Genomic DNA, 24,123 nt, shown 5'->3' on the forward strand with positions numbered 1-24,123 from the left:
ATAAGAATTTCCAGAAGCAAAGGGGTTTAAAAGTGAGGAAGGCGTCAGGGGTCTACACCAACCCAGGAATTCAGATGAAAAAGAAAAGAATACCAACTCCTTATCATTCCTTTCTAAAGATTTAATGCTGCAAGCTGCAGAATAAGGGATGAATCTTATTAATTTGCAGGAATGTCTCTAAACTGTGCTCTCCTCCAGCATGCCTATACTGTGAGTGAAGAGGGAAGTGCAATATTTGAGTCAGGAACAGACAGACAGATAAGCCTTCAGGAATGAGATCATAAGTGCAAAGGGAAAACAGACGTATTACTGAGGTCCAAGGTGCTGCCAGATTCAGGAAAGTTGGGACAGTGAAGTTGCTGCTCAGAAACATGAGACACCACCACTTTCCTACTTTTCTATCTGATGACCTCCTTTGTCACAAGAGGATCTATATCCCAAAGATAGGATTTCCATGAAGCACTGAGAATTTGGTCCCAAGAGAAGATCAAAGCTATTTTCTTCTTCTTTCCCTTCCACCTGACAGTCTGTTGACACTCAAGACTTGAAAAAGAAGAACACAGTCAAAAACGTACAGAAATCTCACTCTTTTCCTCCTTACACAGGATGACAGAAATGTAAACCCGGAATGGGTTTCAAGACATTCTTCACTTCAATTTCTTATGATTAGGGAGAATAATTATCCTTAGACCATTCCTATTTAGGTTTGAGCTAGTGGGAAAAAATCAAGCACAAATTCCATTGGGAAGTCCCACTGCAAACACGCACCCATTCAAAGAATCTGTGAACCAACTGCTTCGGTTGTCCTTAATGAAGTGTTTTAGAATTAAGTAATTCCACCTTCCACTTCTGCAGTCATTCAATACAAAATATCATCTGCACATTCAGTACAGGTTTTTTGTTTTATGCGAGTTCTCTTCAACCTGTTTCAAGTTCAATGCACAATTAAGATAGTGGTGGGTAACCTTGTTTTTCAGCTGGTGGATGGGGGCAGGGGTGAAGCAAAGCAGAAGCCCTCAACAACTTCCATTGTGTATACCCATTTTCCAGACTCCCAAGTGGGGTAAACGCTTATAAAAATATACAATTCTCTCAGTTATCTTTCTGCTGTGAACTTCCCTGTAACTACAGTTTTCTGTTTTTGTATTAAAGCCATTTTGAGCCTCCATCCTAGAAACCCTTCTGCCTTATCAAGGCAGAACTGTGGAAACAATTTTATTCAGAAGCTTATCAATAAGCTAGGATGTATATTATAGGGTACATAATTTTTTCTCCCCACTTGCTAATTGACTAAACTGATGATAAAAAGTTGAATTAAAGAATCTCCACAGAAAAGCATTGAAAAGAATTATGTAGAAGTTAAATATAATTACTGGTGAGTACCATAAGTTTGTGCCAAGGTGGCATGTGCTAAAGCAGAGTGTAAAGTTTGGTCATTTTATGTAACTTTATTTGGCACACCAAGAAAAAAATGAAGTAACAACCATGTAGAATGTTAGGAAATTGTCTTGGTTATCATTTTATGATTTCTGTATTTTCATTATATTAAATAATAATGATTTCCCTTCTAACAAAGGCAACTTTAAAAAACCCCTAACCAAACAACAGATAGTTTTTACCAACGTAAACTACCAAATTCACTTTAAAATTCAATTTATAAAGCTAACGGAATTTAAAAGCATAGTTTTGTTTCAGTCTTCTTAGATAAAACAAATTCTATTTTTCAAAAATTTTGTCAATTCTTTATTGCAAATTTTTAATCTATTAAATAGCTAAATAAATTAAGAAACTTACAGAAGTTTAGGTGACCGAACAAAAAACTGAAACAATCAACCAACCCCTCTAAACCTCTGTGAGCTTCTAGCCTCTCCTAAAATTCATGAAGGGTTCAAAAACTGCCCTCTTAAGATGACTAATTATCCAAACCCTCCCAGCTAGCATTACTGATTGTTGTGTCCCATATATGCGGTATTGCACCAGTCAGTGCTTTCAAAGGGTTAACACAGATTTGAAATTGATCTGCCACTTCAACATTTGAATTTCATCATTTGTAAACCTACCAGACTTTTAATGGCAATACTTTGATGTGGCTGTACAAGACAGAGCATTGAATACATACATAACAGACATCTTATTTGCTTATATAGACAACACTAACTGCACCTAGCTCAACTCTCTGTTGTCTCAGTAGCAAAGAATGACAATATCCAGAGTAATTCTGTATACTGTACTAACCATACAAACCATATCAACCCCATTTAAATGCTATTCAAAATTACTTCAGCCACAGAAATTCAAACAACATTCAGGCAGAATGGGACTAAGGGTGTACTACATAGTAGAAACATCAGTTTGAGTGAAATATCGTACTCTGTACTGGAAAAGATAACATTTTACTTCTAAACAACAAATGTTTCTAGAAATAAACTAGCTTTATGGTCCTAAGGATTAAGTCACAACATTTCTCATAAAAAATGATTAATCTTTACAAAAAGGCAGGAAAATGAGACAGCTACTGCCACCCACTTTGACATTTTCGTTCTTTGGAAAAAAAAAAAAAACACAACCAAAAAACAAAGACACCAAAAAACCCACCCAAAACACAACAAAAAACCCTGAACTAGTTTATGAACAACAGCTATCAGTAACGCAGATTGCCAGATGAAATAATTTATCAAGTATATTTCTGAGATAACAATCTTTTACTCTCTGCATTAAGAAAACACAGTGACATTAAACAGCTTTACTAAGAAATCTGATAAGCTTTGCCATTGAACACACAAGTCCTGAATAAGAAAGAGGTCACATTTTCTACAACAGCTATTTAAGCCTTATAGGAACACATACAAACATATCAGTGTTATGTCCAACTGATGCTTGGAGTCCCACTCATTTGTAGAAGGCTCACCCAAGAGTCCTTTTGGCCATTTGAACACGTGCACTTAATTTCCACAGAAAGTAAAACAAATAAAAACTGTTTCTTTCAAGCAATGATACTTCACTCCAGTGCTCTCACTTACTTGAGTTATTTTTTCAACACCTTGAAAGCCATGTTTCTCAAAATGTTCAGCTATATTTAGGAAGGTATGACGTTCCAGATAACGGCAGTTACTGAGTGCAATTAAAAGCCTCTGTTCCTAAAAATTTGTTTTAAGAGAGGAAAGAGTATAATAGTTAGGAAAAAAGAAATATCAGCATGACCAATACTGTAAATGTATAGTATTTTATTGACTCTGTGTGCGTGACAAAAATGCTGATAAATAAAGTGGAGTTTACAAATATTTTTGTCAATAAAACACCAAGAACTGGTGTTCTTGATGTAAGATGACTGAACATGTATGCTTTTTCTTATAGGATCTGGAGCATTCACTGGAATAGCTGTGACTAATATAGAATTGTGGTTAAGACTTCTTTGCAAAAATTAGGTTTGGACAGCTTTCCAGGAAGCTGTTTCTGGCTTTTACTTTGTTTCAAGAAATATGCTAAGAATTATGACCATCACAAAATTAACTGGAGATCATCTCCACTTTCACATGAAGCTGGCTAAAACAAAGGAAGCAAAACAAGTACTGAACGAATACACTCACCCATTCTAAAATACTAGAAGTTTCAGAAGTATGTAATAGAATTTCAGCAGTTAGTTTGAAAGAATTCTTAGGTGGTTATAACTTATCTCTGTTCTTCAATGATTTTTTTAATTACAAGAAGGTCAAATACATTCCAGAGTTGAGATACCAAAACTGTCTTTCCTTGACCTTGGTGCAACAAGGTATAGTTTCCAAAGAGACAAAGAAACAAACAAGACAGAACTACTATTTAAATAGATCTGGTCTTCCTTCTTCCCCTCTCCTTCTCCCAATGGGAAAACATTTTTCTACCTCAGATGGAAGTTCAAAATCAACACCAGCAAATATTTTGAAAACAAAATTGTTTGGCAATGAAGTCGTCATAATAGCGCAGATCTGATTAAAAAAGGTGTTGGTTTTCAGACCCAGAAGAACCCCTGACAATTTTGTATTCCAGTAATATGATGACTAGTATTGAGATGTGCAGTTGCCTACTACTATAAATTATCATCAGTTGGTATATAGATTATTCAAAAAATGAGAATTTTAAAATACAGTGACAAATCTTACTCTGGTCACTTGCTTTCTCTGTTCTCATTACTCAATCAGGAAAGAGAAGATAAAGTGTTCTGTGATTTACAGAAAAAAATTAGTATGATACCATGGAAACCAAATATTGTCTAAAATTGTTGATTACTTTTTTATTTAAACATCCATGCCTATGACATATGGGAGGAAGGCACAGCCACAAAAAGTGACTTTGTTAACAACTGCTATAAAAATCTATATGTTGCAAGAATAACATGATATAAAGATGTAATTATTATAGTCTGCAATTCAGAAACTTGGCCTGATTTGGCAATCTGATTCTTTATTGTAGCGGGAATGCTTATTGCTCTTGTAAATGAGGCAAAGCTGGGCTTCTGAGAACATTTAAAACCTGTACTAAGGAATATTAACTTCACAAGAGGTTTTCACTAGGTTTCTTGCAGGGAACAACTACATTTTTTTCATCAGCCACTGGACTAGAAGAAAGTACATTAACCAAAGTCAAAGCGTCAAGAATATTAAAAACCTTTTTCTAATTTCCTAAAAAACAAAACCAAATCCAAACAAGCCAAACAAATAATCAATGCTTACTCTCAGTAAAGTAATTTTTTTAGGAAAATCTACATTACCAAATATCTGTATCTTCATGGGTTTTAAAAAGTAACTAATAATCAGACTAATTCTTGTAATTTAAAACAAGGTGATAAATCAAAAGTCAAATCCTCAACTGTCTTAACACCAGTGCTATTTTCACTGATTTCAATGATGCCATATTAGTTTCTGAGGAGGACCTGATTTCAAAAAATGTCTTCATTAGTTACCTTAAGATGGTATACTAAGATATCATAAACAAACAGTGATTTTAAAGAGAGCTTTATATTCAAGTCTTACATTCTTGTATTTTCTTACGCTTATACACATATGTATCTAAGGAAATGCCTCTAGAATACAGAATTGCTCTCTAAAAAAGGAAGACAAAAAACTGAAACACTTAAAAAAAGGACCACATTCCTGTAACTTTGAGAGATGCTAAGTTTCACATCAGCTTTTAGAAATAGAAGCCAAACTTACTGAAGACAGACTCGAGTCTTCATGAATGCTTCCAAACAAATCCGGAGATGAAACATCAACTGAAAGACTAGGAATATTGGTTAAAAAGTGAGCAGTAAAGTGCTTTTGATTATCTGATACATGGTGGATTCAAATGCATAGTTGGAACAGAAGACTGGAATCTTGTTTCAAGACCCCTCACACCAGATAATAAAGCAGCCCATGTTGCTCAGTTTTTCCTAAGATGTCCACAAAGCCTGCAGGAGCTTTGTGGACAGACAGTAGTATTCCAGCTACAGACTTTTCCTTCTTAAAGGATTTTAATCTTCTGTAATTTCTCTGGTTTGCCACAGATTCCACTTTGTTTTCACACCTATCCAGCCAATAGAGTCATCCAAATGGCAAAAAGAAGCGGCATTAAACACAGTTAATTTGCCTTTTTCTAATCCATATTGCAGGTACCAATATTTGCCAAGTCTCTGACTTTTCACAAAGAAATAATTGGTTCTCTTAGAAACTCAGGCTATTCTGACTTGTGTTGGTCTCCAACATAAGTGGCTCGAGCAATTTTCGAACAAACTTTCAAGAACTTAGCAGAAATACCAATAGAACCAGTCAAAATAGAAGGGAAGAAAAGAAAGGCAGGAGCTGTTTCTCCATGGCTGGACACTACTTAGTGACAAGGGCATCTCGTTCCATGTAAGATCATGTCAAAAACAACATACCGGCTACTACAGCACACAACTCCTGTCACTGAATAAAATGGTATAAGTAATAGCATATTCATTATCTTGTACAAAATTTATTACACGATGACACTCAATTGTTTGGCACAAAAAGTGTCTGCTCTTATTTCAAAGCATCCCTAACCAGAGGCAAAAGTATTCACAAGAAATATGAAATACTAGAGGGGATAAAACCACACCACCACTGAAATTTGAGACTTGCACCCACAACTTCAGAATACAACACCTAGCTCCTATTTATTTTACTTACTGTGCTGTATCTATGTCACCATCAGGTTTGGTGCTCAGTTGTTCCAAACAGTCTATAAAGACCTAGGAAACAAAAAAGCAAGATCTACATTTTCTGCCAGAATTTAAAAAATTCTTAAATTCAATTTTACTACAGTAGTCAATAGAAGCAGAACAATCATCATCACCTTTTTTTGTCTTAAACCTTACATAAACACAGTAACATTTTAGTTACACCCTTTGAACGCACATTTTCAATTTTATATGCATCACAGCTTACTTGTAGCAAAACACAAGAGTTTTTAACCCTGCTAAGTGATTCTAATCATGCATGGCTAAAATTATGCAGTGATAATCTGCTGATTTGCAAAGAAGGCATTGTTAATAGTTTTCAAGCATTCAATCTGAACAGTTGATCCCAAGTAAACACCGCAGACACTGAAATCCATTTTTTACACTGGCTCATGATTTCTTATTTGAGAAGACTACAAAAATGGTTCAAAAGCCTAAAGCATGCTATTATCTATTTTCAAATATATTTAAAAAAATTCAGGTTTTGTTACAAAGAATATCATTTTCTGATACAAAAATTAAAAGCTAGAACTTTAGCTGATGAAAATCACTGCAGTGTATCGATGTTAGATGACATCAGCTCAGCAAGTGTCTCTCAATCATCAGTAAAATCTTGAACAGTCACAATCAGTAAAATACTTTAATATGTCACTTACACTCTGGGATACTGAGAAATGTTTGACTTCAAAAGCATGTAGAGCTTACTAGCTGAATCTGATGATATCAAATCCTCAGAGGGTATCAGAGGAATAACACAGTCATCAACTTAAGCTACCTTTTGGGAGGTGGGCAGGTTACAAAGCACACATTTTTGTTGATCACTTGTGTTCACAATTTCATACTTGAAAGTGCTCAAGTTACCTGCATGATCCCAATGCTTAGCTGGCACACATCCTCCTGTGTTTTCTGCTGCTGGAAAACCTGGAGATGCAAGCACATTATTTCAGCAGAACAGCTTCAGGTGGCCTTATTCTCAAGGAAGGCCTGAGTAACCTAACCCTAAAGAGATGACACAATTATAGGAATGGCTGCTGGAACACAGTGTTTTCTCATGGACCAATTTCAGTTTTTCCCCACCCTAAAAATGGGAAGAGAGAATAGAAGTCCCAATAAACAGCATGACAAGCATAAGGAAATAAACACTAAAAGGAAGGAAGTCCTAGTACCTAAGTACATGTGATATGTATCATTGTTGGCTAATGGAATTGCAGCAAAAGCTCCCAGGATATTCAAAGATCTTCGCACCCTGACAAGAAGGATTCTGCAGATTCTTTTGAATAAAGTTCATTAAGAAACTAGACAAGCTAGCTGTAAAGATTAAAATAGGGGAGGAGAAACAATACCCATACAGAGGGGCCCAAGGGACTTTGGAAAAGCATTAAACTTCCTTAGATCACTGAAACCTGAAAGAAAACATCAGTATCACAATCAATCAGGGCCTCAAGGTACTAAGTGGATGGGGACAATGAGGACTCCTGATTTAGAATAAAGTTTACAGAAGCAAAAAGCTGGATTTAGGTTCTGCAAGTAGTTTGGATGCAACACTGAGTGAAGAGTAACTCCTAGGAGTGGCTGCCCCCCCCCTTTTTCATGTAAATAAAGTCACATCTACTGCTATCTGAAAATTACATTAGTAGTATTTTTTCAAAAGAACAGCTTTAAAGATTTAAGATTTAAATATAGGTCCACTCTTCTCCCATACACACACAATTACCCCTAACAAAGGAAACACAAACAGAACTCTAAAAGCTAGCAGCTGTGAAAAAGGCGTATATGGAAAAAAAAATAAAGAGGAAAGTTATACCCCTGTATCATTCTCTGAAAGTTCTTGTTCTGAAACCCAATAGTAATTTACATAAAAAGTACGAAAATAAAAACATAAATCACAACTTACGCTGGCCTCTCCAGGTTTGCAGTCCAACACCGTTTTAAGAGATTGCAAGGCATGGATAATGCACTGTTCAAACTGGCATGGCTGAAAGGCAGATGACTTGTTAGCTTTAGATAAGCATGACAAATGTATACTACACAAATATATAAAACTACCATGCCATATGGTAAGCTCCTTATTTCCAAATTACCCCAAATAAGGCTGGCGGGGGGGGGGGGGGGGGGGGGGGGGGCAGGGGGAAGGAATCACAATTAATATATTACCAGAGAACCCTTTTGTAGTCATGTACTTTTGTACTTCTTACCCACAGAATTATTACCATAGATGAATGTACATATTTTTTTGTTGTCTGAATGACAGACTTCTACACCAAACAGCCTCCTCTAAAAGGGTCATGAAAGATTTTTATAGCTTGGTTGTGGTAGCATACATTGACAATTATATTATAGATGCCTGGGGTATCCTCCCTCCTCCCCACCTGGATCTAAGTTGGGATAGAATTTCACCTGGGATATCTGCTATTTCTACATTTTATTTCAGCAAAAGGTTTCTAAGAAAAAAGGATTGAAATTGCTTTCACATGAAGGAAAAACCCCATTGGTTTGGGGGGCTTTTTTTATCTTCAGGTTTCCAAACCTGAAGTACAAATGTCTTGATGCATGTATCAATTTCACTCTGAAAGTGCAAATGAGTTCACAGCATCAGAGTCATTAGTCAGTTTTTCCTTGTCTTTCTCTCTTCCCTGTTAAGTCACACCTTTTTTTTTTTTTTTTTTTTTTTTTTTTTTTTTAATGAGGCTGCCTGCTGGTATTAGGCAGGAAGCAGTTGTTCAGGGCAATGTGAAGCAGAGAGGTGTCACTGCTCTAGAAAAGAGGGACATAATCCTATTGGATCTGGGTCAAAGAGGTAGACAAAAAAAGCTGTTAAGCCGTGTAAACCTGCTTTTCATCCAGTAGATAGCTTATGGCATGTCACCAACTTTAGGCTTAGGAGTAACTTTTATTTCTGTAAATGCTGGGGTGGAAGTGAATCATGAAAGTAATACCTGCATGGCAACCTGACAATCATGAAAAAAGCCACGAAGACAATCTGTATTTATTATTTATGGACCCACTTAAAAGAAAGAGAACATCAGTAAAGTACTGCTCTTTTTTTTTTGTTTCCACGTAATAAAACATCACACCTCAGGAGAAGAATGCTGTTCAGATATGTTATTCTTTGGATATTATGAAACTGAGGAACGTTGGTTCTGTGTCTTACTGTATCTTTTATCTGGAATACAAATGCTAAAGGGGTTATCAACCAGTATTTCCTACAAACTTAAAATACAGTTTCTATCTTAAGCCTAAAATGTCCCCAAAGAGACTGCCTGGCCCTTGTTTATAGTGGTTAATTTTTGCTACAGTTTTTGCTATATTACCACAATGAACTCAACTCTAGTAGATAAATAACCCTGCTATGACAAAACAGTCAACTGCCACCATTAAAACTTGGCATGTCTCAACCATGACCTCAAAAGGTGTCTAGGGAAGTGCTGTATGCAGGGAATTAATAGGTGATTTCTAAATACAAAAAAAGACTGAAGCAGTTTTTAAACAAAGATGAATTAGGATACAGCAAAAGCATAAAGAAACAAAGGTTTTGTGGAAGATCCTTCCTCCTCCCTCCATTTTACAGACAAATAGAGTGAAAAACAGAAAAGTTAAGGGACTTGCCCAAGTCAGCGGCAACTGAAACCAGGACCAGAAGCTGTAAATCTGGTTATAATATTACAATTGCCCAACAACACTCCTTCCTACAATGTGTATATTGTGATTGCTTAATGCCCTCCTACTCAACTTCAAACACATATTTATAGAAGCAAATAAGAAAAACTAAAAAAATCTGTGGATCAGTCTCTTAGATAATATATACAAAGCAACTCTCCCTCCCACAGGCCCTTTCTGCTTTCGCAGATTGTTTTTAAGTCACACCTACAACATGCTTGCTGTGTTTTAGGCATTACTCATTACTGTGTATTTCCAGAAAGCATCTCACTAATTTATCTGAATTTGGTTTCAAGTCATTTGTTGTTTGTGTGTAGGCAATCTCCTAAATTAGTTGCTTTTCAGTTCAATTTCTCATTATAACATATAAGTGACCTATTTATTTAGCTGCAGACCAATTCCATGGTAGTGTGCCTACTAAGTTATGAAGCATCTTGATGTGAACTGAACTTCTTGTGACCTCAAAAATAATTTTTTACTTCAGTAAACCATCCCTAAAATAAGATGCTTAGCAATGAAAGTTTTTATTGTTTATCTCAGCAAAATCATGCTACAGGTCAGCAGTAATTATACATTTAAATAACCCTACTTAAGGCAGAAAGTCATGCTACATATCTTGATGCCCAATTCTTATTTAGTTTTGTGTCTCAATACATGGCACAAATCGGCAAAGCTTTCATTTATACGTTTGGTTTTTTTTTTTTTCTTGTTTTGCACCTTCAAAAATATTGCTGTCTAGTAGTACCATTACCACTGAAAGTTACTTCAGACATAACAGTTTGAGAAGTACAAATAAAAATTTTGGAAAAGGAAAAAAAAACAACTTTGTGTTTTGTGATGGGATCTGTTAAGAGTGCTGTAAATAAGTAAACATCCAAACAAAAAATTTTGTATTTATCTTCCTATATTTTCATATTTTAATAAAACTATAGACACAGGTATGCACACATAAAGACAAAGCCCACAGTAATTCAGTTTTTGGAGAATACAGAAACCAGTTGCATTACACTGGCCAAAAAAAAAAATAAATCCAGCAAAGAAAGTGCCTACAAGACACACAAGTATACCCACCAACGATGTCAAACCTTCATTGTCAACAACCCAGTCTTCTTTTTCAGCTAACCTCTTTATATCTGTAAGACAGAGCAAGAGGGGGAAGGGGAGGAGGGAGAAGGTATTCATTTTCATTTTTAAAAACTCCTTGAACTTGAAAAGATAAACCACAGACATTGGGACTGCAATGACTAGGCATACAAGCAAATAGCACTAAAAGCTTCAAAGCTTTCAGCATTCTCAAATGACTAAGAATGGAACTCATACATGGTGTGCTGGCGACACTACACAGAGAAGCATATCTATGATACATGGCCAGAGTTGCATGAAGCACATCTTTTGCTGGAAAGCTTAAAATTAAAGGAATATTGTGAAGACTTTGGGTTTGTTTTTATTTTGTAAATTTTTAATCATAAAAAACTGCATTTAAGAACCCAAGTCTCTAGTCTATTATACTCCAGCTCTTAATTAAAAATGAAAGAACAACTGCCTAGCATTTTAGCAAAGACAGAAAGGATGGCATATAATTCATATTTAATAACTACACAAGAGGCTCAGAGTCCCCACTCAGTGTCAAGGATACCTGGTGCTGGACATTCTTCAAAAATATGTGAAAGCATATGCAAAAAGCACTCTCTTCTGCTACCCAGAAGGTGCCAACTTCTATAGGCTTACCGAAGCTAACAGGAGCCAAGTCAGGATGTGAATCCAAAGCTCATACACTGTAAACAAAATTCCTCTATGGATGCATGCATTCTGCATCATTGCTTTTTTGGGGGGGGCTTAACTGACTTGCGAAGAGAACAAAGATGAACTGTGTGCAGTTTGTGGGGGCTTTGACATACTATTTTTCACACAAAAATTGCTCATCAGAACTGCCTGTACATCATGAAACTCCTTTTTAAATGAGCAAAAATTTCAGTGAATTACCATCTCTCCCCAAAATCCAAGAAAAGAGGATAACTAATGCATGCTGAAAGATATCTTCACTATCTTCGTGCTTTAATTAACTAAATAAAGAAGCTTGGTTATGGTGTTATACCCTGCAATTCTACATCTCATGGAAGTATAGGCTTAATGAGGATAAAAAGTATTAAGGGATTGTGCAGAATAATTACTCTGTTCATTTCCCTATTTAGTAAACCTCTTAATTCAACCAATATTCTTGCAAGGCTTTAGTTTGCACTGGTCAGCTTTTACATGTTTTTGTGGCTGCTCACTTTTGCATTCTGTTCTGAGCTAATACAAATACAAAAGAAATAAATTTCTTTCTCGTATTTCACTGCTCATCAAATTCCAGTCAAATACATTCATGTAAACCCCCTGCCTAGTCTGGCATTCACATAATTTGGCTTTCATGACCTTTATGACCAGTGATCACATATGACAGGGGAAGAACACAGACTGCTTCTCAGGACCAGCATGAGTATATGGTGTTTATCATAAGACAACAAGAAAACCCTGTGCGTGGGCAGATTTGTCCTATTTAAATAGCTAATGGTAGAGTGCTCTATTAAAAATTTTAACCGATCTGAATGCCTTTACCAACTTACAACATGCAGCAAGGGATAAGACTGAACTTTATATCGGCAGACTATGCAGCTCATATTTCAGAGAGATTCTAGCAGTGAGATTCAAGTCCAGGAGGAGCCTTTTTGACTTATATGTTACAGATATAACTACATCCAAGATCCATTTACATAGCTCCATGAGAATTAACTGTTCTTTCACTGGTTCCCTAAAAATAACAGTTTCTCCAAGGGCCCAGTAACCAGGTCCTGTCCAGAAAAAAATATCTAAACACATTAGACGTACAATTTTGCTTTAGCTGGTAAAGAACAAAAAAAAAGGGTCCCATAATAAGGCATGCAGTGCAACAATATGGAATGAGAGTCATCATACAGGCAGGCATCTTCTCTCTTCTGTTTGATGCTACAGCCAATACACAGAATGCTTCACTGATAGGGGATGGAAGCAGCAGTTGAGGAAGGCTGCCACTATTGGCTAGATGAGAGAGATACACATTATCCAGCCAATGTAATATACCAGCATCTTAAGGGATCCGATCTCTTTTGATTCAAGAAAGAAAAGTATGAATAAAGATGTTTAGACCAAATAGAGAATCATTCAAACATAGACTGGTAAATCTGCTTTTATAAAAATCTAAGGTACAGACTACTGCAAGAGCTTTTCCTCCACAGAATGTATTTGGCCAGCAATCAGGCTGCAAGAAGCAGAAACTCTGGATCTGAACAAAGCACTGGACTATTCTTACAAGAAGTAGGCAAAACTTGTTAAGACAGCAGTCTTTTTGGCTGAGAGCTTCATCACTAATCATGTACCAGAGCTCTCTGGACTGTATTGGAGAAGCTACGTGGATAGCTCACAGAGATTTGATAAGCTAAGGATTGTCAGCAAAACGGTTCAGAGCTAGATACTGCCTTCCTTTGAAACAGTCAGGAAGTCTGAGCAATCACTCTCAATTCCTAGACAGAGGGCAGTCAGTCCAACAGGACATCCTCATGTCACAATTTAAAAAAAAAAAAAAAATCTTTATCACCTGCCATTTAAAAAAAAAAATATCTCAATTGTGGTAAGTGAAGAAAAGCAAAAGAAACTTCCTCATACTTTAAGTGAAATCTGAAATAGTGGTAATACTTTCCCTAAGGAGTTTCAAAGAGACAAGACAACCGCTGTACTTGTATGGCCAACTAGCTTGATATTAAGGCAGAAAAATAATGTTAACATTGATATGGGACTTAATAAAAGAATTAAGAGCCAAGAATACAACTCAAGTCAGCATTGTATCAAATAAACCATAGAGACTTTATGATTTGTTGTCACCAAAAGTTCAAAAATTTGCTTAATATAGCCACCTGTACTTAGCACACTTAAGCCTTGGGTAAAACACCTAGCTTCATGTCAGCCTATAAAATAATGATGAATCATATGCTAAAGATTAAAAACTGATTAAGTTGTAAAATTAAAAAAGCCCTAATTTTTTTAACATTGAGGGTAATTAGTCTTCTGGATAAAAACCCTGCTAAGTGAATAAGTAGATCAATCTGCCCTGAGATTTTAAGAGACACGTTTATTTCTGGAAGATTTACTTAATTCACATTCATGTTTCAGACTTGAATTCAAGATAGTGAGATGAATGGCCTCTGATGCACACAGAATCACATTAGATTTAGAGAATGTGTTGCTGGCCTTGACAATCCAGACGTTTATGGCAAAAGCTATGTAAACAACAGGAAGCCTGGAGATTATAATATTAGTAAAAGGCCTTGGAATACACACAAGTAAAATACTTCATAAAGGGCTGTTGATCTTTTTTTTCTTGGGGGTAGGGCATTGCTTATTTAATTCTTCACTTTATAGAAGAACTCAAAAAAATAAACGATATTTGCAATATGGAAAAGCTGCATCATGAGATAAATTACTTGCATTGTAAAACTGTCTCAACCCAAAGGAAACAGATCTAAAATACTGTATTCATTAGACTAAGGGAAGAAAAGACTCATAACACACATTTCTGTCAGAAAAGTAAAATACTTGAGTAAGTCTTGTGAGATATTACAGAACTCAGAGGAGTCTACTGCCACTACAACATCTGTAACAAACATGGTTATCTTCCAGAACATGGTTTGGCATAATCAGAGGCAAAAATATATGACAGTAAGCAGAGACACCTGCAGCCTTTTATTACCTTCAGCTGTATGTTGTAAGGTCACTATAATGCAACGTACACGAAGGTCCAAAATAAGATCCTGGATGATCTGAAGCATATCATTGGGTATCTCGAGTGCAGTAAGAGACTCAGAACTAAGCCTGGAAAGCAAATAAAACTAGACTGAAGTGTGAATCTGCAGGTTTTTTTAAGCTGATATAACTTCATTATATTTTTTAGATGTTTTCTGTGTTTGTGAATACAGGAGCTCCATCTGCGGTGAGTCTTTGAAAACTGATTATCCCATTCAGAGAAGATTAATTATTTGATTAATTCAGAAGCTTGCAGAAAGAGATTTATTTTTTTGTAACATTACAATAATGTCATAGCAACATGCCAACTTTTCCTACTGCCCTCTTGCACTTCCCCACCTGCCTTTCTCCATCCATCTCTTATCTTACAATCCAAGATAACCCTTTTGGAGCAGAAGTAGCTTTTTGATGTTTTTAGGTGAATGCCTAGATCAAATCCTAGGTCCACAACAGGGTTTCCGAGACACTGTTTACCTGCATTTACAGCAGTAAGAGCCATTAAGCTGCCATAAATTGTGATGTGGCTGTGCATCAGATTGCCAAGAATAAACACATTTAAGGATCCAAAATACAGCTACTGCATCACCTGTGAAGTGAAGAGTGAATTCATTCACTGTTTTGCTCCCAACTCTGACTGGGCACAAATCACCAGCTACTATAGCTGAAGATGGAAACATTCATTTCCATCTTTCCCTTTAGAAATAGTAACACAGCAGCTGCTTACAAGGAATAGCATTTCAGCTTTTAACTAAAAGACTGCAGTTGTGCTCAGACTTTAATTAGGGGTACAAAGTGAGGTTTAATGCTTTCATCCAACTCTTGGATATTTATGCAAGGATAATTCAAATGCAGTCATTGCTGTTTGCCATACCGCTAATACTGAGCAAAGCACAGGTACTAGAAAATGCCAAAGAACAGGAGTAGGAATGCACAAGCAAACAAGTTTGAGTAATAAGTGGAACATTTCCAAGTAGAACATTTCCAAATATCCACTTGTAGGCTCCAGTTCCTTACCCTTGGTGTTGGCTGTAAACCATCAAAACCCCACCATTAACCAGACTGCTATCTATCTGCTCAGCACAACTACTGAATTAGCAGATTACATAAATACCCATCTATGAGAAGTTTAAGTGACTTCAGACTACACAGAAGTCCTGTACTTAGAGTTGATTCCATTTCTAAGGGAGCATGCAGCTGTCACATCCCTAAGACCATCTTTTCTTCATATAACTTGCCCTAACAAATACATACCTATCTATCCTTACAACAAGGCAAAAGTCTTGCTGACAGTGGCTTCACCTTATCGCATAGCTCTGATTTATCCTCTGGAACCTATTCAAACTGGGCAACAACAGAATGGGGTACAAGAGAAAGACCATGCAACCATCCCACTTTAAGCTGTGTGATACATATAAACAAGCAGAAAAATTAAGATAACAAGGAGCTAGCGTTACATATCTGTATGATCAAATTTTTCTAAGTTTCAGCATTCTTAAATACAGGCAGAAAATGGTAAATCATTTGTGAGAAGACTAAAAGAGTAAAATTGTATCATGTGCTTCATAATATTAGGAACTATAAAAATAACACTTAACCTATTACATACAACAAATAAGGGTTTTATGCAATGTGTATACTCTTCACGAGAAGAGTCCACCTTCATAGCTGGTGTGAGTCACAAGAATTTATTAGATTGTCAGAGAGTGTGGGGGCTCAAAAAGAAAAGTACTTGCAGCACTTGCAAAAACTTCTGACTTGTTCATCAGTGGTTGGTACTCCATCATGGTATGTTCGGTTCCTCTTTTCTACTCTTGACCGCTCTGCATTAAAATCTAGCTCACTTTAGTGAAGTGCCAGCACAGGCATCAGTAAAGAACATGAGGTGGGGAAAAGAGTGGGAGGGAGAGAGAATTTCCTCAGCTCTCAGTTCAGTTGTTCATTACCAGGGCAGTGGCCAGAAAGCAAGAGGAGACTTTCTGAAAGAGTCGTCACATATCCTGTAACCTCAGCCTGGATCACACCTCAGGTGGCAGGACTCTGAAGCACAACCACACTTTAGAGAATCTGTTCGTTAAATTTCCAGGCCAATATTACAGATGTGCAAGTGTTGAATTCTAGAATTTTATAATTGGAGTGAAATTGGATTGCTTCTCACAAAAGGGCAACACTGGTGCCAAAGCCTGTTCCCTTGCCCCTTTACATCTTTTCATCAAATGCCAAGTCAGTTCCATCTTAAATTGGAAGCTTTCCATAAAATTCAGCCAGAATAAGAAACTTCACATGGAAATTTTTTTTCTGAATGGTTAAAGTACAGGTAATATAACTGACAACAGGCTTCGGGAAAGTGTTAAACAGACTTGACAACAGGTATGTATCATTGCTAGCTTCATCTGCAATAAGAATATCTATATGCAATTACACCCCTTTCCTTTCTTCCTCTGTGCTTTGCTTGCCACCTACTTTGAAAACTGCAGATAAAAGTACAGTATCATATCCAGGTATTATTCAAGTTTCCAAAAGATAATGACAATTCTTATATCCTCCATAGACAAATGGAAGCAAATTCTGTGTATTAATGAAACATTTTGCAATTAATGATGTGCACATCACTAAGTTTATAAACATTATTATAAGCAGAATGACATTATAAGCAAGAGTATCACCTTCCAGAAAACACCTGTAAAAGTAAATTATGATTTAAGAACAATACTATAGTGAGAAGCATACTGTCTTCACCCATTTTGGCAGAGGTGGGAAGATGTGTAGTAAATGAAGCAGATAATTGCTTTCTAAAGAATCAAATCCTGTTTCATTCATGAAGTGTCTATGCTGTACCAGGCAAATATTTTATTCAAACTTTTTCCTAAGATGCTATGGAAAAAAATGAATATATCATTACATAATAAGGCTATATCATGAGACATTATTAATTACACTTGCACATAGAATCATAAATCTGCCATAAGTAATTTTTTTGTAATCCTAATTTTGAAAATGTTAGCATTCTAACTACTCAAGGTATTTAATGCAATAAATAAAACAATTTGTTTTAAAGCACATATATTCCAGGAATAGCATCATTTTGTAGGTCCACAGATCCATTTACCTTACAGTCTGGATAACATGTGTTAGCCACTGGCCAGAAAGTTCAGATTTCATCTCCCAGCCACCATACTGTCTTGATTCTCCTTCCCTGAGGCTGAATGGAAGCAAAGCTCCACGGATAAGTTTTACCAGAGAGTGCATCACTTCCTGAATCATTTTCTGCATCAGAAGAAAGGAAAGAAAAATCAAGCAAAAAGCTCTATCAACATGCTTAAGCAGCCATGTATTTGCTATACGCAACAGCTTGGAACGTATGATTTACAAGTGGCTCCACATGGTAGACAGTAGAGGAAAAGGAGGCATAAGGGCACACAGATGATTTAAGAAATCTGATTTTCAAGGTGGTGACACTGAAGGATCTTGCTATGAAGGACAGCTGAAAGAAAGCAAGCTTTTCCCCCCATAACTTACCTTGAAATCATTTTGTCTTTGCCTAGCGTTTTTCTTTGATCTTTCCATTTGGCCAGATTTTTCAGCAGTCTTGTGAAAATGAGAAAATTGAAAAGTGTAAGTATCTCATAACCACTGTTAAAATAATTCTGAAAAAGGGGGTTTCAAAGTGAAGAAGTGAAAACTGATGAGTTTATGATGCAATTATAAAAACTATCTCATGGCATCTCAATAAGCGAAGACTGTATCGATAAACTCTACTTACTGCAGATCAGTGTGCTAATGTTTAATTCTGAGGAACAATGTGCAGACAAAGTCAGAGACAAGCATAAAAGAACAGCTCAAGCAATACGAACTTCATCAGGTCAAAGTATTCTCATTGCAATGTTAGTGAGAGCTAAAACATATATAGTCTAATTGGGCATTGAGTTTATATGAAGAAACTATTTTCTCAGCATGGAAGCTGCCCAGAGAAGTACATCTATGTGAAGTGCGAGACACTTCTTGGAATGAGGGCGATTTGGAACTGTAACATGTGAAAGGGAGAGTTGAAGGTTTTTTTTGTTTGTTTTTTAGAAACGGTATTTTGTTGACAATGCTCTTTAAATAGTTCAACTAACTGTAAAGGAGACTGCAAAGTAATCAGCATCTTCTTGGACAGTTCACTTCTTTGAAACCTGAGGAACGTGAGTACACTTTGCATGAGACAGTTACAGTTGAAGAAAAACATGGTTTGACTAATAGTCTTCCTGTTTGTAGTTCTAGCCTTCTGTGGAGTCTACTGAGAACACAGTAAATTATACCAAAAAAAGTTATTTCAAATACTGGGTTAAGTGCAGATGTAGATTTTTGTAGTTAGAAAATCTCCTATTTTATGTATGTACAGCAACATCTACTGGACAAGGAGTGCAATAACATGAAAAGAGTTTTCTCAAAGAGAATCAGTTTACTTTCAAATCATTCATTTGAAATATTGTATTTTTCAAATTCCCTCTTTGGCTAAAGCATTTCAGATTTTTAAGGTAAGATAAATAATTTTAAATGAGCAAAAACTAGAGAAAAATAAAACTGCTTAACAGTTTTGGAAAATACATAGCTATGAAACTCTTGTACTTTAAAGCTCTGAATTACAGTTTCAGACAAGGAGAACAACACTTGAGATATTGCTGCATATAACACCCATTTCTTTCTTCTAATGCCTTAAAAAGAAAGTAAGCTATATTCCTTTAAACCTCAGGTATCAACTTAAAATTCACACTGTTTTACAGCGAGATTAAAAAACAACAAAAAAATTCACAGATCTTTGATATCTTTTTTTTTTTCTTCTTAGTGGTTTTGCTGAAGACCAATCTTAAACCTTTCCTGCACAGACAGACCAAAACTATCTTGTGGTAAGACCAACGGTTACTACTCATATATGCTACTTCACCTAGAGTGATTCAAAGAACTCAACTTTTTAGACTGTTGAAAATACCACGTAAATCTTTAACTGACAATATTTTAAGGCATAATAGCTAACCTTTCAGAACTACCCCTAAAAATCTACAAACTGAACAAGAGAAAATAAACATAGCTTGATATTCATGTAGGGATTTGCTTTCCACATTTTTGAAATGTCTTGAAGACTTGAATAAGCTAACTGAAATGATCCTCTATAGCACTTTCACAGGAATTCTTAAAAAACAACACAGCAATCACCTTGCTTCCTGAATGACAATAAATAGCAAGCAACATGGTAAAAAAAGTTTCTTCATAGACAATTAAAGTCTGTATGGTTTCTGATAGAAAAACATATAAACCTTGAGTCTTAAACGTGATGTGGTGACAGATAGGTGGTCTACACGAAGTCTTCTAGCTTATGCCACCCCCTCCTCCCACTCTTCCTCAGTTGACTATGGCATGCAGAACACACAAAAGGAACTGAGGGCACCACCCCTCCTCTCTCCCCAAGAACTTGAGGGTCTTCCATAAGGACCAAAGGAGCAGAAGAAATCAAATGTATGTGGATTAATTTCCTTACAAACTCAGAATCTGGCCCAACAGAAAAAAAGCAGATGTACCTTAGAGACTAACAGGAAAACTACCTCCTCCTCTTTTAAAAAACAAAAAAACCCCAAATGCAAAAACCAAAAAAAACCCAAAAAACATGGAAACAATGTTTTGCTCAGACATTACATAAGATCACTGCGTTTTCCACTTGCAGTCATTTTCATGAGCAGAACTTCTCAACCTTGTTTACAGTTCAAGTCTCTGTTCCTCTAGAAATTGCTTTCTTTTTCATTGTACTCGGAGGAAAAAAAAAAATCAGTTACAGGTGAATTTGTAAAGTCTAATTTCCAATGGTACTGTTGTCAAACATTAAGACTGTCAATTCCTTTATGAAATCAATTATTTTTGTGAAAGTCAAGAGTACTAAGGTTTATTCTTGATTTTACTTCCTTCACTGAATGTTATGAGTAAATGTCATATCTTTCTCTTGATTTTATCATGTAAAATGAGTAACACGAATATAATCTATTTCACTGGAGCTATAATGCTCTGTATATCATGTTCAACATATAAAGAGCTATAGTACCTATTATTATCATCGTATGAAAACGTTATATTGATTTACAGACAGTGGCAATAAATAGAATGACCACTTGAGAAATTAATTCTTCAGTTAGTCAGAGAAAAGGAAAATGACAAAATAAGCTTCCAAATTTCCTTTTCCCAAGGTTAATTTGTTTTATTTTCTACTAAAGCTGCAAAGAATAGTAGACAGCTATGGCTGTAGTTCTGCTTTAGGGATAATTTTGTAGTGGAATACTGTAGCTGTGATGACTTAAGGATTTAAGCACAGCAGGACACTGTAAACATAGCAGGATAAAACAAAAAAACAAACCAGTCTCAACAAATGAAATGATAAAACAACAGTTAAACAGAGAAGTTTTAGATGCACAAACTTTTAAGTTCAATATAGAAGCTGATCTGAATAATACACAGGTCCAAAGCTTGCTTATTTTCCACCTGCTCTGTATTATCCCAACTGTCTATACCTCTTTACAGACCTTGTCTTCAGAGTTTTTCAGGACTCAGAACAAGTGTGTCCAAGCTGCAGTCAGCAGGACTTCCCAGTGATAGCTATGCAGATGAGGTGTGAACTAGTGCCTTATCATCTGTTGATGGAACAGAGAGCTGCCTTTCACTACACTTCAACACGTGTTTGTCCTTGTCAGACTTGCCCCTTGGGAATAGGCCATCACTACAGTTGTCCTTCTGGAGAAGAAACAACATGGCTTGAGGACCAGAAGTGAACTCTCTATAAAAGACAATGTAATTCTGTGACCAAATTTTAGCAATAACACAAATTCAAACCCTATTGTATTTATCTGGTAACAATTATGATGGTAAGCTGTATATGATCCATATCATATTAATTATGATATGTATCCTGTCAAAATCTGTTAACAGTGTGCACATAAAAACAGCACGTCATAAATCATTACTTTTTTTTTCCTACTTCTTGGATGATCAACATTATATTTTATTCATGTAATTTGTAAAAAACAGATTATCTGAGCAAGAAGTACTAGAAGCACATGTGATTGCAGCTGACTGCATTTCCAGACTAGACACCCTATAGTGTATCTGTGTACACCACTCTGTGCCTTGGTCATTTTGCAACTTTGGTCTTGAACCTATCCTCACTTCCAAACAACGCTCAAGAAATGAGTGCTCTTGTTCCAAACAAAAGAATTTTTTTTTTTTCTGTATGACTGTCTGTTACGTATCTCTATCCTTCACGCAATTTGCTATTTCTTCAGATAACCAATGAAGGGCAGCTGCCCAGCTATGAGCAAGAGGTCAAACTACACAGATATTGACTCCAGCATCTGGAACACACAGAGACACACCACTAGCAGAATTCTAAGTAATTCCATTGTATGCTTTTATCCTTTTAAAAATAAAATGAAGAGTCTCACTTCTATAGGTTAGTATTGCAAGACAGGTTACGAGTCAAGGTAGCATCTGTCAAATGTGCAAGAGTCTACACATTGTTTTATAAACCTCTCTGATTAAAATAAGCCCAGTCACTTCTTCCAGTGAAATAGAATACTTCAAACCTAATTATTATGGAGCTTTGTTACTTAGAAGTCATTTATGTGGAAGAATCCATACCTCGCTGAATAAACTTCCATTCACATAAGAAATCCAGAGCTTCCAGAAGTTGGGCAGCTGACTTACAACAAGTTTTGTCAACTTTTCAACAAACACAACTTGCTGAGGAGCTTTGTATCGCCAAGCTAAAAGGGGGAGAGGGGGCGGAAAAAGGAAAATTAAAAACCTTTGAATTAATAATAAAAAATGTACTACTAGCTTGCTAACTGCTTCATATTACACAAGTGACTATATAGCGTGTATATAAAACCTTTCAGGTAGGAGTGGAAAAATTTAAAGCTCAGTCCATAGATGCGTGTAGAATTGGTACTCATGCAAGCTCCTTCTTCTTTTCTCATATGCTTATAAGGTGCCAGCACTATGACCGTATATAAAGAATAGGTCCCTTTGTAGGGGTATCTAATGCAATCTACCTAACAATCCATTTAGCCAATCTTCTGCCTTCAAACCACTCTAAAACATACGCTAACATGAAAGCAATCAAGACATTAGAAGTTTCAAATGATGAGGTGGTGATGCTGAAGAAACAGGACTGCTAGGATATGCTAGTGATAGGAAGTAGAAGATCTGCTTTATTTAAAGCTAAAAAAAATTTCCATTGTGGCCTGGGGCAAGCTGCCAACCTCTCGTCTTCATTTCCATTTGTTTGGTAAAATCTTTTATCTGAAAAACAGGGGAGATTCCAACATTTTTGTTAAAACTCAATAAACACATCACTAAGTACATATTCAGATTCCTGGATGAAAAACACAATCATGACGTATAATACTGCGGCATCTCTCACTTCACAGACCTACTTACAGTCCTGGTGCACCAGCTATTAAACACATCAGAAAAATAGCTTATATTTTGGCAGCAGATAACTTTTCTCAGTTTGTTATCAAACGGGGCAAAGGGAGGTTGTGGGGGGGAGGTAAAGAGAAAGCTGAAAAAGGGGAGAAGAAAGGTGCCAATTAATACAGAAAAGAAAGGAAACTTTGTGAAATACTTCTCTATAACCATCTGCTTTCTCCATTAAAACTTTCTTGATTATGATGTTTTCACAAAACAGGGTATACAGACAATATAAGTCATGAGAGACTTACATTTCAACTCAAGAATTAGAGTCCACTTCAGAATGTGGGGAAAAAAGAAGTCACAGATTTTTGAGAAGGAACAACCAAAAGAAAACAAACCAAACAACAAGATTTAAAGAGGTCCATGTTGGATTTTTTTTTTTTGGTATGAACTCTGGTCTTTTATAAATGATAAAATTAAAAACATGATACCATCCTACATAACTCTGGAAATGCAGAAAAACGTTGGGTGAAATTGCATTTTTTGTCTTTAATCTGTTAGGGAATATCACCTACGCAGAATGGGAATTCACCCATTAGGCAAAAATAACTGCCTAACAGCACATTAGGTAACAAGTACACTTCATCAGAGCCTCACTATTTCATTGTGTTGGTAACCAGCCCTGAACCTCCTTGAAGTACAGCATGTTTCAGCAGCATCCATTTGTTGAGGTGCTGGTCAACTATTAGTCCATTTCTTTAGTGGACAAATAAAGATCTGCACTACCCCAAATGTTCTTTTTCCTCATGGCCAAAAAGTTTAGGGACACTGGATTAGTATTTGAAAATAAAATAAAAAAAAAAATCACAATGGAAGCCCAAAATTTGGAGAGAGACTCTGACATAACTGAAGTGTAACTCTGCTGATAGTGATGTATCTGTTTAGGAGGCATGAAAACTTCATGAAAGTTCAACTAGCAAAGCTCATAGTGTGGACACAGATAGGAT

The 24,123-nt window shown here is 36.1% G+C and overlaps 1 protein-coding gene across 1 annotated transcript in view; it reads right to left on the reverse strand.

The window, feature by feature from the left end:
• EXOC2 (exocyst complex component 2) overlaps positions 1-24,123 on the reverse strand; it is a 122,497-nt gene that overhangs the window by 39,404 nt on the left and 58,970 nt on the right. Inside the window, exons 12-21 of the mRNA XM_075705158.1 lie at positions 22,340-22,464; positions 18,200-18,268; positions 17,790-17,947; positions 14,631-14,752; positions 10,940-11,001; positions 8,106-8,186; positions 7,073-7,132; positions 6,162-6,223; positions 5,187-5,253; positions 3,021-3,137 (exon numbers count right to left, since the gene is read on the reverse strand). Of these exons, the coding sequence (XP_075561273.1) occupies positions 3,021-3,137; positions 5,187-5,253; positions 6,162-6,223; positions 7,073-7,132; positions 8,106-8,186; positions 10,940-11,001; positions 14,631-14,752; positions 17,790-17,947; positions 18,200-18,268; positions 22,340-22,464 (923 nt within the window). The remainder of the gene's footprint in view (positions 1-3,020; positions 3,138-5,186; positions 5,254-6,161; positions 6,224-7,072; positions 7,133-8,105; positions 8,187-10,939; positions 11,002-14,630; positions 14,753-17,789; positions 17,948-18,199; positions 18,269-22,339; positions 22,465-24,123) is intronic.

This window comes from Pelecanus crispus, chromosome 2 (genome assembly GCF_030463565.1).
Source record: "Pelecanus crispus isolate bPelCri1 chromosome 2, bPelCri1.pri, whole genome shotgun sequence".
Taxonomy (NCBI): domain Eukaryota; kingdom Metazoa; phylum Chordata; class Aves; order Pelecaniformes; family Pelecanidae; genus Pelecanus; species Pelecanus crispus.